Source organism: Octopus sinensis, linkage group LG30 (assembly GCF_006345805.1).
Source record: "Octopus sinensis linkage group LG30, ASM634580v1, whole genome shotgun sequence".
Classification (NCBI taxonomy): Eukaryota; Metazoa; Mollusca; class Cephalopoda; order Octopoda; family Octopodidae; genus Octopus; species Octopus sinensis.
The window spans coordinates 8,150,770-8,165,769 of record NC_043026.1 but is presented as its reverse complement, the minus strand read 5'-3'; the positions used below and the strand labels follow the sequence as shown (position 1 = coordinate 8,165,769).

The 15,000-nt window shown below is 38.4% G+C and overlaps 2 protein-coding genes across 3 annotated transcripts in view; one reads left to right on the top strand and one right to left on the bottom strand.

The window, feature by feature from the left end:
• Positions 1-15,000, top strand: part of LOC118768538 — a 492,176-nt gene that overhangs the window by 345,547 nt on the left and 131,629 nt on the right. The gene's annotated exons all lie outside the window — the stretch shown is intronic.
• Positions 5,315-13,693, bottom strand: LOC115226759 (XK-related protein 7-like). Its single transcript, XM_029797780.2, has 3 exons — positions 13,686-13,693; positions 10,929-11,125; positions 5,315-7,555 (listed from the first exon to the last, which is right to left on the bottom strand). Exons 1-3 carry the CDS (start codon positions 13,691-13,693, stop codon positions 6,624-6,626), a joined length of 1,137 nt encoding a protein of 378 aa, XP_029653640.1. The 3' UTR covers positions 5,315-6,623.

The window sequence follows — 15,000 nt, the reverse complement described above, 5'->3', positions numbered from 1 at the left end:
CTCTCCAAACACTTTCAGCAACTTTGCATTGGCCTCTGAGCAGGTATCGTCATGATAACTTTCTCTGTCAAGGTCAATGCAATGATCGCATGCTACACACGTTCCTTCCAAGCACTGCTGTAAATAGCATTGTGAGCATGTGGTGAAGTATCTTTAATGCAAATACAAGCTGCCTTGGTTCAAAAGAAAATGCTAGTTTCAAAAGGTTTTATTGGTATGTGTTTTAACGTCTGTGTGTGTGTGTGTGTACAGGAATATATAATTTTCTATAAAGACCACTGCCTCTGGTCATGAATGACCATGGGGTTGCACCTATGGCTCAGTGATAAGAACACCCGGCTCACAATCATGATGTAGTAAGTTTGATTCCTGAAGCAAGACACTTTATTCCACATTGCTCCAGCTCACTTGAATGCAGAAATGAGCTATGGTACCAAGCTGTATCAGCCCCTTCGCCTTTCCCTTGGATAACATCAGGGATGTGGAGAGAAGGGAGACAGGTATGCATGCGTGACTGCTGGTCTTCCATAAACAACCTTGTCCAGACGTGTGTATGTGTTCGTGTGTGTATGTGCGTGCGTGTGTGTGTGTGTGTGTGCCCACATACTCTCACACACATACAAGCATGTTTAGATATTATTGAGAAGTAATTAACACCAGCTGAGTTAATTACTCTTAATTAGCAACAAGATCATCACAAAAAAGGTAGATGGAAAACAAAACAGTAATTATATTTATATAAAATATTTTATTAAAAACATATACAAAAAATTGGATTAACAGATTGGCATAGAAAATTTATAATTAAAATTTTAATTATACAAACATCGTTAGAGAGATTTGGATACAATAAAAGACTGCATAGATAAACTATGATTATTATACAAACATTATGAGATACAAAAAGAACGTTTTTTAAAGTAACATATGGTACAGAAATAATGTGAGTCTTTTGATTTAGAGAGGATGTGGGAGGAATTATGGGATGATATAAAGGGAAGATTTTGTGTGGATATATTGGATTATGGTAAAGGTGTGTGGCCAAGTGGTGAGGGTGTTGCACGCATGATTGCAAGATCGTGGTTTCAATTCCCAGAGCAGCAGTGAGTTGTGTTCTTGAGCAAAATACTTCATTTCACATTGCAGCAGTCCACTCAGTTGTAAAAGAATACACCCTACAATGGACTGGCATTTTGTTCAAGGGGGATGTTTGCCTCCTGGCTTAGCCAGCAGGATGGCATCATTCGAAAGCTATGACAATGCGAGAAAGTGCACTGTGACTAGCGGTGTATAACAACTGATACTGTGGTTGATACAGTGATACTGGATTACGACAGAGAGACACACAGACAGAATAATGAAGAGACAGACAAACATTAAAAGTGATATTTTAGGGAGAAATATTGCGTTTTAAATTAGACAGAGGAATGAAGAGAGATTTTGAATGAGGAAAACACTCATTGACGACAAACAAACATAAAAATTAGATGTCCCTTCTATGTTTAGCCCCTTGTGGGTAGTAAAGAAATACGTATTTCATCTGCCGCTACGTTCGGAGTTCAAATTCCGCTGAGGTCGACTTTGCCTTTCATCCTTTCAGGATCAATTAAATAAGTACCAGTTACGCACTGAGGTCCATGTAATCGACTTAATCCGTTTGTCTGTCCTTGTTTGTCCCCTCTATGTTTAGCCCCTTGTGGGTAGTAAAGAAATAGGTATCAACATGGGATCAAAGAACTGGCAGAAAGGAGTCTTCAGATGATGCCACACGATGGCGTCTACTTTGAATGGTCAGCTGCTCTGGTGGCAACTTGGTCAATAAAAGCCAATAAGCCACCAAAATATTGCAAAACTTTTGACCCAACACAATAATAAACTCATCCCTTTTTCCGTAGTCCATCGGCTCTCCTAGAATCTCTTCCCTGCTCGTGTCTTTTCTGCTGGAGTTGACCCCCCAAGTGTGTAAACAGAACATTGATCTCACTGGTCTCAGAGGTCTTGCAAAGGTCATCAGTTCGGCTCCACCCTTCCAGACTCAGCACAAGCAATACCAAAAAAAAATAATGATAATAATAATAATGATGATAATAATAATAATAATGATATAATGATAATGATAATAATAATGATGATAATAATAATAATAATAATAATAATGATAATAATAATGATGATAATAATAATGATAATAATAATGATAATAATAATAATAATAATGATAATAATGATAATAATAATAATGATAATAATAGTAATAATAATGATGATAATAATAATAATAATGATAATAATAATGATGATGATAATAATAATAATAATAATGATAATAATAATAATAGTAATAAAAATAATTATAAAAATAGTATGAAGGGGACACCATAGAAATATTTTTGTGTAGAAGAAAAAATTGTATTTTGCTGTGGCCAGATAAATGCATAGATAGGAAGAGACATTGTTTAAAATATTTGCTCTAAAAATAAATTGTATTTATTATGACAAACAAGATAATTGAGAGACATTAATTGTAAAAATAAAATAAAGAAAAAAGAAATCTGTCTTTTGATCTTTTGAGCCAAACTGAATACTGTTGGTTTTATACATACATAGATATATATATATATATAAATACATAATTATACATATACAAATACGTACATATACATATATATATAAATACATAATTATACATATACATATACAAATACGTACATATACATACATACATACATCATCGTCGTTTAACGTCCGTTCTCCATGCTAGCATGGGTTGGACATGTGTATATATATATATATATATATATATATATATATACAAATACGTACATATACATACATACATGTATATATATATATATATATATATAATATATATATATATATATATATATATATATATATATATATATATATATGTAGGTCCCGGGTTGAGTCGGGGTTAACCACAGTAAATAAGGTACTCAATACATAGCAGAGTAAATTAATTTATTTTATAGAAGGAGCTTCTACAAGACTAGAACTGTTTCATTCAAATGAAATCATCAGGAAGCACTTCTGATGATTTCATTTGAATGAAACAGTTCTAGTCTGTAGAAGCGCCTTCTATAAAATAAATATATATATATATATATATAGATGTATGTATGTATGCATGTATACGTGTGGTGTGTGTGTATGTAACCGCGTGTGTTCCGTTGGCGATTTTTTTCCCTCTGTCTTCCCTTCTCTGGATCTTTCCTTCTCCTATGTTTCCGACGAAGAGCTCCACTCAAAACGTTAAACCCTTCTTCTTTCCTGAGCGTCCAATAATACTATATTTGTTCCACGTCCTCGCGTTGCTGTGTTTTTTTATGCTTTCATGTTTGGATTAACTTTATTTATTTATATATATATATATATATATATTCTTCCCAAAACCTTCTAGCAGTTCAAAACAACTGAACATTCTGTATATTCTTCAATCAGTTGATACACTCCATTACCTTAAATGTTCTTAAAATTTAAATCCACATCTTTCTCTATATATCTACCCTCTCTATAATGTTATCAATTGATATGAAAATTATGTATTAATGGAAAACCTCTATTAATGGCTGATGAGTGCTCAGCATTTTAAAACTGTTGAAATACTTACAACATTTAATAAAATGATGTAGCATGAAACGATCGTACCAAATTACCGAAGTTATTCTTGTTGCCTATTTTGATTGTATATATATATATATTGACATATATATTAATCAAGGGAATTCCAACTTTAATTTTCATGTTTTGTTTACAATCTTATAATAATATAATATAGGATAATATATGATGAAATGACAGAATATAAAATTTACAACAGTTGCAACTTAGAAAACATAACTGGCACCGATACTACATGAACCTGAAGATTGCATAGTTTAATGTACGAAAGTACTAGATCTATCAGAATGGACATTTGAAATTCTATCATTTCATTATATTATATTATTATAAGACTGTAAATAAAACGTGAAAATCAGACAAAGTTGGAATTTCTTTGAGTAATATATTCTTCTATACACAATCATACACATACATGCGTGTGTTTGTGTATGTATGTGTGTGTGTGTGTATATATATATATATATATATATATATATATTATATTAAATTAGAGACAATTTAATATAATATAATATATTTTACTATAAAATTGGATTCAATCCTAAATCTTATTTTTCCCTGTAAGTTTGGATTCATTCCATAATATTTATTATTATATATATATATAGATAGATAGATAGATAGACAGACTGATAGATATATAGATAGATAGGTAGGTAGGTAGATACAGACATATATACATTGTACACACAACATGTAAGCAAGATCTAAAATATTTGGCTCCATGTGTATATGTATATATATATCATCATCATCATATATATATATATATATATATATATATATATATATATATATATATATATATATAGCCTACACTACTACATATATACAGATGTAGACTATATGACAAGAGATGCAACTGATTGTATAATAACTGCATATCTAGAGGTGTAGATTTATGGTATATATATATATATATATATATATATATATAATAGAAATATTAAAATTACTAAGTCTAGTAATTTTAATATTTCTATATTGAAAACAAGTGGATGTATTCCACCGAAGCTAGGTAAATAAAACCTTTGACAGAGATTGTCAGAAGCGACACCTACTGGTCTGGCTACGCTGCATTGAAAAGGGGAAATACCCCGAAACGCGTCTGTAGCTGCCGGCCAAGTAGTGTGGAGCGACTGACCTCCCTTGTTCAAAGGTTATATGGATACAGTTTGTGTATCAAATAGCAAACTTAAGGCGATGGCCTCATGGAGCTAATAAGCGGACAGCTTTTTTCTTATTTTTATAAGAATGCCATATTAGTATGGCGATAACTAATATTTATATATATATATATATATAGCATGGGCCAAAAGAGATGAGATATAAAATGCTGTCATTGGATTGGTGCTAAGGTAGAAGCTACTACATTGCAACATGCTACATACTGTGTGTGTGTGTAAATATATAAATAAGAGCTAAGAAGTCAAAGGAATATCGGATTATCTTAATAAAGTTCATAAGATAATCGGTCAGTTCTTAGTCATCGCTTTTCTCATAACCCCTCTGTACCTGACTAACACTTCATTTAGAAGCATGCATATATTCAAGTTCTGCTCCTGGTTATTAGTACTGCAACAGAAGTGAAAGACAAACAGACAGACAGATAGATACATATATAAATATATAGATGTATAAATAAATTTTTTCCTTCTCTTTTTTTCCATTATTTTCTTACAGTCCGGCATCCTGGTTTTCAAAACACATCTAACACATACGCACAGCCTGAGAGATCCCTTGCAGATACGAGCTGTGTTTTATAAATCTGCCAATTTAAAGTATCATAAAGCTATAAAATTGTTAGTAACTCTTTAGCAATCCTGTATTAAATCTTTATATATAAAATTCAAGTTGTGTGTGTGAGACTCTGTCTCTTCCGATTTAGATTCCTAACTACTCCCACATTTTGCGGTGCAGTTTAACCGACTGAGCGGATACATAGATAAATACGAAACATCCTAACAAAATTCAGTTCTGGATACAATTTCTAGAGAAAGTCTGTAGAGATTAACCTGAATGCATGATTTAATAGCACTGCTAACACAGCAGTACACAGTACTGGCTTATAAAAACGTTCAATACACTCTGTGGCATATTATGATTGCATAATGAAATATGGTATCCTTACAGGTGGTTAATATTCCAAAATCTAGGTAAAAAAAAAATTCTTATATGTCAAGTTTGTTTATTTATTCTTGTACCTGTTAATTTGTTTCTAACAATTCCTCTTAACGAATTTGCTTCGTTTCTCTCACTCTGAAAAGTGATGGAAATGAGTGTAGTTTTTGTAAGGGTAGTGGTGGCAGTGGTCTGAAGGTGGGGGGAGGAGGATCGTTTTAATGAAATATTAAATAGATACGTTTAATTGTTCTACTCCGAATGTTGAGTGTGTGTATGTGTGTGTGTGTGTGTGTGTGCGTGTATGTGTGTGTGTGTGTTGGTGTGGGAGACATAAATACATTGATACAACTATTTACATACACAAATTCAGACACAAGAACCATTTTGTAGAAAGGAAACTGCTTTCCATGGCTTCGACTTAAGCTGAATTTAGTTGAGTTTGGCTGAGATAAATTGAACTGAACTGAGCTGAAGAGAGCTCAAGTTAACTGAGCTAAGCAGAGTTAGGTTGAGCTGAGTTAAGTAGAACTAAGCTGAATTGAACTAAGTAGAGCTAAACTCAGCTCAGTGATGTAGAGTTGAGCTGAATTAGGCATAGCCAAGCTGAGCTGAGTTAAACGGAGCTAAGCTAAATGTAAGATCAACTGAGGTAATCTTAATTCAACCATGCTCAATTCATCTCAGCTCAAATCAGCTAAGTAATGAAATTCAGTTCAGATCAGCTGAGTTCACCACAACTGAGGTCAGCTCAACTGAAATTAACTCAAATCGGCCCAATTCATTTCAGATCTACCCGACTCAACTGAAAACAGATTAGCTCAACTTAGTTTAATTCTGCTCAACTAAAACTCAGCTCAAACGTTTGTCTCTGTCTTCCTTGATGAAGTGTTTGATACTGAATCTAAGCAGAGTTTTGTGTCACTGGTCTGGAAGCTGGCTGAGAACGAAGGATAACTGGATATGTCACCATCCAGGCTGTGCCCACTGCGAGCCATTGCTAAAGACCGTTCTGATATGGGTGGCGTTACAGTTACCATTGAGATGTGGCTCCGCTTGTGAGGTGCATATCCAAGCCCTTGATCCAGTTTTTGTTTTCGTTCTTGCTTCTCGTAGGTTATCATGTTTGGGGGTACGTTCTTTTCACGTTCGTTGGTCTGTGTCGCTGGAATTGAGAAGCAGAGAGAGGTGAACATTTCGTGGCTGTCGTACTCCTTACAGATAACGAGGGACCCACTTTCTGGGTGACAGCAGCAGTAGTAGCAGCAAAAAAGGATTGCCTGGAGCACAGCACCACACAGCACAAAGAAGAATGCAGTCAGGTGATACCAGGTGCCCATGTGGTCGGTGAAGCGGAACCAGAGTGCAAACAGCACAATATTCTCTGTGTAGAAAATGGCATAGAAGAGAATGCAACGATAGCGGGACGTCCCATCTTTTGCATTGAGGAAGCAGAAGATTGAGACGAAAGCACACATCATGTTGAAAAACGTCTGCCAGACGGAATTCTGACAGAAGGTCAGTTGCTGTATTTGGAGCCAGATAAAGACAAAAACCCAATGCAACGAGAGGGGCACGGCGACCCAGAAGTAGTACTGTGTCATGAACATGGAGATGATGACGATGCGGGGTCCAACCTCGAGCAGCCGCCATAGAAAGTAGGCCACTGTGCCACAGACTGTCAAGTTCTCTTTGTTTTCTCGTGAGAATCGTAATGATTTGTAGTATGAGGCCAGCGACCAACAGATTCCGATCCAAGAAGAGAGGAGGGAGATGATCCTCAGGGGATCTGTAGAAAGAAAAAAATAAAAATAAAAATAATAATAATAATAATAATAATGATAATAATAATGATAATAATAATAATAATGATAATAATAATTAATAATTATGATAATGATAATAATAATAATGATAATAATAATGATAATAATAATAATAATAATGATAATAATGATAATAATAATAATAATAATGATAATAATAATAATGATAATGATAATAATAATAATGATAATAATAATAATAATAATAATAATAATGTCTTGGTATAAAAGATGGGCTACAGCAAATATTCTGCTCAATACCACAGATTTGCTTGTCAGTTGTTTGACCTTAACCAGTTGAGAATGTCCCTTAGTGGCTGACGATATGTGCATCTCTGATCACGAGCAGAAGTAGTGGGGGAGCATCATAGCCATATGTTGAGAAGGATTCTTTGGGGTTTGAATAATTCACCTCTGGAAACATGGGTGTTTCGTTCAACGTCCTTAAACAACCCTTATTCAGGGACCTTTTGAGCGGGATGGGTTACTCGATCTGAAGAAAATTCTAACTGGGCTCCACCTGCAAGGTCATGCACTGTTTATCTTGATATGAGATCACCATGTCGCGCACATATGGTTGTGATGCATGTGCCTGGTGTACCCTTATCAGACGGGTAGTCATGATGGGTATACTGGGCTTCGTATATTTTACCCCAGTGTCACTTTGATGGCATGCTCTGCTCGCTCACCCAATAATGATAATAATAATAATAATAATGATAATAATAATAATAATAATAATAATAATTAATTCTTTTTATTGGCCACAAGGGCTGACAAATATGATTGGAAAACATAAAGGGACAAAATAGGATGAAAGGTTACAAAAGGTTTTGTCCGTTTTCGAAAGAAAAAAGTCCGTGTAAATAAGCTTTACAACAGCGAAAAAATTCAACAATTTACAAAACTCCCAATAGAGGAGACACTTCGAAAAAAGGAAAAGGTCTCACATGGAAAAACCCATAAAAGCCATGGGAGCCTGGTCAAAAGGGGGGTAGAGAGCCCCTTTCTCCTTTTATAATATCTTCTTCAATTACAGGCGAAACCTCAGAATTGGTCCATTTATACTGGCCTTTCTTGCACAATTCACCCACCTTTCAGGAGGCACAATGGCCCAGTGGTTAGGGCAGCAGACTCGCGGTCATAGGATCGCGGTTTTGATTCCCAGACCGGGCGTTGTGAGTGTTTATTGAGCGAAAATACCTAAAAGCTCCACGAGGCTCCGGCAGGGAATGGTGGTGATCCCTGCTGTACTCTTTCACCACAACTTTCTCTCACTCTTACTTCCTGTTTCTGTTGTACCTGTATTTCAAAGGGCCGGCCTTGTCACTCTCTGTGTCACGCTGAATATCCCTGAGAACTACGTTAAGGGTACACGTGTCTGTGGAGTGCTCAGCCACTTACACGTTAATTTCATGAGCAGGCTGTTCAGTTGATTCGGATCAACCGGAACCCTCGTCGTCGTAACCGACGGAGTGCTTCCATCCACCCACCTTTCAGAAAACTTGCCATCAGACAGCACTCTCCTCTCGAACCTCATCTTCCTTTTCAAGTGGAACTTGAAAAATAATACATTGTTTTGTCTTGACATAAAAGACAGGCCATGGCAAATATTCTGCTCAATACCACAGATTTGTTTGTCAGTTGTTTGACCTAAACCGGTTGAGCATGGGATCATTGAGGAACCCTACTCTCCAAGGTTTCCCTGAACACCAAGAGCAAATGCCCTCTCAAATGCCTTCTCTCTGACTCACAAGTCTACACTTAGAGAGGCACGTTTCCCTTGGGCCATTTTTTGTAACTGTCACCAACCTTTCAATAAACTCACTAGAGGGCAGCACTTCCCTCTCCACCCTCAATTTTCTTTCTCAAGTGAAACTTGAAGTCGTCAATGAGCTCTACCAAAGAGGGATGCATCGATTTTTACGCCTCTCAGCCTTGTCCACCAAACATCTCCTTTCATCACAGCCACCAGGCAAAGGAAAACTGCACTGCTTGCCCAACAGAAGGAGGACAGCATAGCAATCGTCACTATGGACTCGGCTGATAGACAGAACCCATTTCTTTACTACCCACAAGGGGCTAAACACAGAGAGGACAAACAGGGACAGATAAACGGATTAAGTCGATTACATTGACCCCAGTGCGTAACTGGTACTTAATTTATCGACCCCGAAAAGATGAAAGGCAAAGTCGACCTCGACGGAATTTGAACTCAGAACGTAGCGGCAAACGAAATACCTATTTCTTTACTACCCACAAGGGGCTAAACACAGAGGGGACAAACAAGGACAGACATAGGTATAAGTCGATTATATCGACCCCAGTGTGTAACTGGTACTTATTTAACCGACCCCGAAAGGATGAAAGGCAAAGTCGACCTCGACGGAATTTGGACTCAGAACGTAATGGCAGACGAAATACCTATTTCTTTACTACCCACAAGGGGCTAAACACAGAGGGGCAAACAAGGACAGATAAACGGATTTAGTCAATTATATCGACCCCAGTGCGTAACTGGTACTTATTTAACCGACCCTGAAAGGATGAAAGGCAGAGTCAACCTTGGCGGAATTTGAACTCAGAACGTAGCGGCAGACGAAATACCGCTAAGCATTTCGCCCGCCGTGCTAACGTTTCTGCCAGCTCGCCGCCTTTGTGACTGCAGCTGTTTCACATAACCCCACATGTCAATAATTCCTGGACACTGAATAAGTGCGTGCAGAATGGTTTCGTCACTCGGCACACTCCTCGGACAAGCCCATCTGGCAATGCATCCATGTCTGTAGAGTTTATCTCGAATTGGTAGTGCTCCCACCGCAACCAGTAACACTATCAAGCCAAGGACATCTGGAAGTTATCCAGGATGCTGTCCAACAAGAAAGCCCTCTGGAGCAGACTGACCAGTTCCTTTTTGCTGATGCCCAGAGTTTTCCCAAGAACATCGTCACACTTCTCCACCATCAATCCATGTGTTGAGAGGGATTCTTTGGGGTTTGAATAATTCACCTCTGGATACATGGGTGTTTTGTTCAACATCCTGAAACAACCCTTATTCAGGGACCTTTTGAGTGGGATGGGTTACTCGACCCGAAGAAAATTCTAACTGGGCCCCACCTGCAAGGTCATGCGCTGTTTACCATCCACTGATCCCATAGTCTGACAGGTAGAGGGCTGTGAGCGTCTGACAACATTCTGGGGTGGCGTGCAGTTAGACGGAACCCAGAAGTCTAGGGTTTCAAAGCAAGCTTAATAACCACCCCAGCTATGCCCACCCCTTCATAACACTCAAAAATAAAAATGCAAAACAAAACAAAAAAAGACAAGTTTCCTTACTTGATGCATCAGCAGGGTCCACCACCAGGATGTACAGTTGCAGGGTCAGCTGTGGTGCACTCTCCATAAAACACTCAAACAACCGCAGCATGCAGGCATCCGTATCCTCACGCAGCATCCACCTGTAGTAGTATTCACGCTCTGCCGAGCTCTGTGCCGTCTGACTCTTCATGCCATATCGAAGAGATTCAAAGTTCCTGGGTAAAGATAAGAAAAATAATAATAATAATAATAAAATAATAATAATAATAATAATGATAATAAAAATAATAATAATAATAATAATAATAATAACAATAATAATAATAACAATAATAATAACAACAATAATAATAATAATAAATGCCCTGATGCAGTACCAGGCAGTGGCTCTCATGGCTTCTGATCTTAACTGATTGCAAGTGTTATGATGTACATTGTTTTGTCTTGGTATAAGAGATGGGCAACAGCAAATATTCTGCTCAATACCACAGATTTGCTTGTCAGTTGTTTGACCTTAACCAGTTGAGCATGTCCCTTAGTGGCTGACGATATGTGCATCTCTGATCACGAGCAGAAGTAGTGGGGGAGCATCATGGCCATGTGTTGAGAGGGATTCTTTGGAGTTTGAATGGTTCACCTCTGGAAACATAGGTGTTTCGTTCAACATCCTAAAGCAACTCTTATTCAGGGACCGTTTGAGCAGGATGGGCTACTCAACCTGAAGAAAATTCTAACTGGGCCCCACCTGCAAGGTCATGTGCTGTTTATCTTGATATGAGATCACCATGTCGCGCACATATGGTTGTGATGCATGTGCTGGTGTACCCTTATCAGACGGGTAGTCATGATGGGTATATTGGGCTTCGTATATTTTACCCCAGTGTCACTTTGATGGCATGCACTGCTCTCTCACTCAATAATAATAATAATAATAATAATAATGATAATAATAAAAAAGGATGTGTTTATTAATGGACGTGAGTATTCCCTGTGATCACAATATAGCAGCGAAAGAATTTGACAAGATTAGTAAATATAAAGAGTTGCTAATAGAAATTGAAAAAATGTGGCATCTCAAGGCGACTACAGTACCAGTGATTATAGGATCTCTAGGAATGATAAAAAAAAGGTACTGAAACCTATTTGAAAATGATTCCAGGCTCACCATCCCTACAGGAAGTGCAAAAAATCGTATTAACTGGAACGGCTCATGTACTGAGGAGAGCATTATCGCTGTGAAAATAACATCCATCCATGAATTTATTTATTTATTAATTTTTTAAATACATATTTTATCTGTGAATTTGCATGTGTAATCTGGGAATGCATACAATGCCCTTCTCTGCCCTAGGTGTATGGAAAACACTCGGCAGGAAACGGAAGAAAATTTGAAGAAAGAAGGAAAAATAAAAATAATAATAATAATAATAATAATAATAATAATAAGATGGTATAGGCACACACCAGAAAAGGTCACAGAAAACGAGAAAGCAACCATACTCTGGGATATGCCAATACACACAGATAGAGAAATTAAGGCCAACAGACCAGATATAGTTGTCAGAGATCATGATGACAAAAAATGCTTTCTAATTAATGTATCAATACCAGCGGATGACAAGGTGCCTCTAAAAGAAATGGAGAAACTTTCAAAATACAAAGACCTGGAAATAGAGGTAACCAGAATGTGGAATCTAAAAACAGATTTATTTATTAGACATTCACTAGTACAACACCAAAAAAAACCCCAAATATATGGCACACTAGGCATAACAACAACGTGAACTTCCAACCTGTTGCCTCTTGCGGTCCCTGGGTGAGACTTGGAGCCAACTTGTACAAATTTAAAACAAAAGTCAAACATAGAATAATAATAATAATAATAATAATAATCCTTTCTACTAAAGGAAACAAGGCCTGAAATTTTGGAAGAGGAAAGGCTAGTCAATTAGATTGACACTAGTGTGCAACTGGTACTTAATATATCGACCCCTAAGAGGATAAAAGGCAAAGTTGACCCTGGCAGAAGTTGTACTCAGAACGTAGCAATGGGCAACAGCTCACCATCTTGTTTCCTTCTTGAGCCATACCAACTCATAGGGGCCGGTTTCCCATTTTCAAGGGCATATGAATTCCCCGCCTGGATGGGACACTGGCCAGACAGTGGTGGCGGCAGCGGTGGTGGTGGTCGTGGGAGTGATGACAGCGATGATGATGGTGGTGGCAATGGCAGCTGTGGTGGTGGTGGTGGTGGTGGTAGTGGAGGAGGTGTGGTGTTGGTGGTGGAGGCGGCGGCGGCAGTGGTGGTGGCAACGGCAGTGGTGGTGGGGATGGTGGTGATGATGGTGGGGTATGACTTTAGGAATCCCCACCCCCACCCCATAGCAGAAGTGCACAGCAACAATAGCATTTCCTTCATTCTCCCCAGGTCACACCAGTCAAATACCACTGCTTCTTCTATCACCACAGCAAGAAAAACCATTCCCACCATCGCCTTCATCCCCCACCACTGATACAACAGCATCAACCCCACCCTCACCACCACCATCACCACCATCGTCACCAGCAATAACAGTAACAACGCCAACCACCACCTTCACCGCCGCCGCCACCACCATCACTATGACAATCACCACCTCCACCTCCATCATCACCACCCATCAAACAATGAAATGAGGAGGAGTCCAATTTAGAGCGTTTACAGACGCAGCCGTGTGGTTGAGGGAGTTTCCTTCGCAACCTGTGGGTTTCGGTTCATTCCTGCTGTGTACTTACTTGTACATGTGGCGACATTCACCCTGGGTGGGTTGAGTCGGCAGCTTCTACCACCCTCGAGGCAGTGAAGAAGTTTCGTGGGAATATGTGGATTTCACAAAGGGTCCCCAACAATCCCGCATGTGGAGACATCCTGTTTGCCGCAGATTGTCCGCAGACACAGGGACAGAACGACCAAGGAGCCGCCGGTTGCCGAAACAGACACTCTGAGGATTTTCCCCAGAGCCCCGTCTGCCGGGTTGTGGCCCTAATACCACTCGGAGTCAGACCAATCCGCCTTGGGTGGCCCTACCAGGAACCGAAGTTCTCGACGGCTTAGCTCTGACGCTACCCGTTGCCAGTGTCCCCACCACGGTGAGGAGGAGATGGACTTTGGGGACGCAAACAGACACTCTGAGGATTTTCAACAGAGCCCCGTCTGCCAGGTTGTGGCCCTAATACCACTCAGTGTCAGACCAATCCGCCTTGGGTGGCCCTACAAGGAACTGAAGTTCCCGACAGCATAGCTCTGACACTACCCATTGGCAGCGTCCCCACCACAGTGAGGAGGGGATGGAATTTGGGGACTGCTGTGTGACTCCTGGAATCTTGGGAATGGAATTTGATCCATGGAATTTGTATGAAAGTCCGGTGCATGTGCAAGCGTGTGTGCCTTTGCAATATAAGAAAGGAGTGGGACTCATTTAAGGGACAAAGATGTGCAAAGCCTTGCTGTTCATAAAGTTTGGAGTGAGTAGAACACCCCAGATAGGATCAGTATAACACTCTGTCTGTCTGTGTTTGCCACCCCAACATCGCTTGACAACCGATGATGGTGTGTTTACGTCCCCGTAACTTAGTGGTTTGGCAAAAGAGACCCATAGAATAAGTACTAGGCTTACAAAGAATAAGTCCTGGGGTCGATTTGCTCGACTAAAAAAGTGGTGCTCCAGCATGGCCACAGTCAAATGACTGAAACAAGTAAAAGAGTAAAAGAGTATGTATATATATATATATATATATATATATATATATATAATAAATGAGATAGGGGTTGTAATTCAACCCTCCATGGGATAACATATATCCAGTATACTTTGTAATTATTGTACTGTATTAATGTCTAATCTCATTGCTATTGGTAGTGTTTTAATATAGTATGTGATTTGGTATTATCTGATAGTTGATGATTGATTTAGATATGTTTCTCCATTTTCTCATTTGTATATATATATATATATATATATATATATATATATTATATATATATATATCGAGAGAGAGAGAGAGAGAGAGAGAGAGAGAGGAGGGAGGGAGAGAGGGAGAGAGAGAAAGA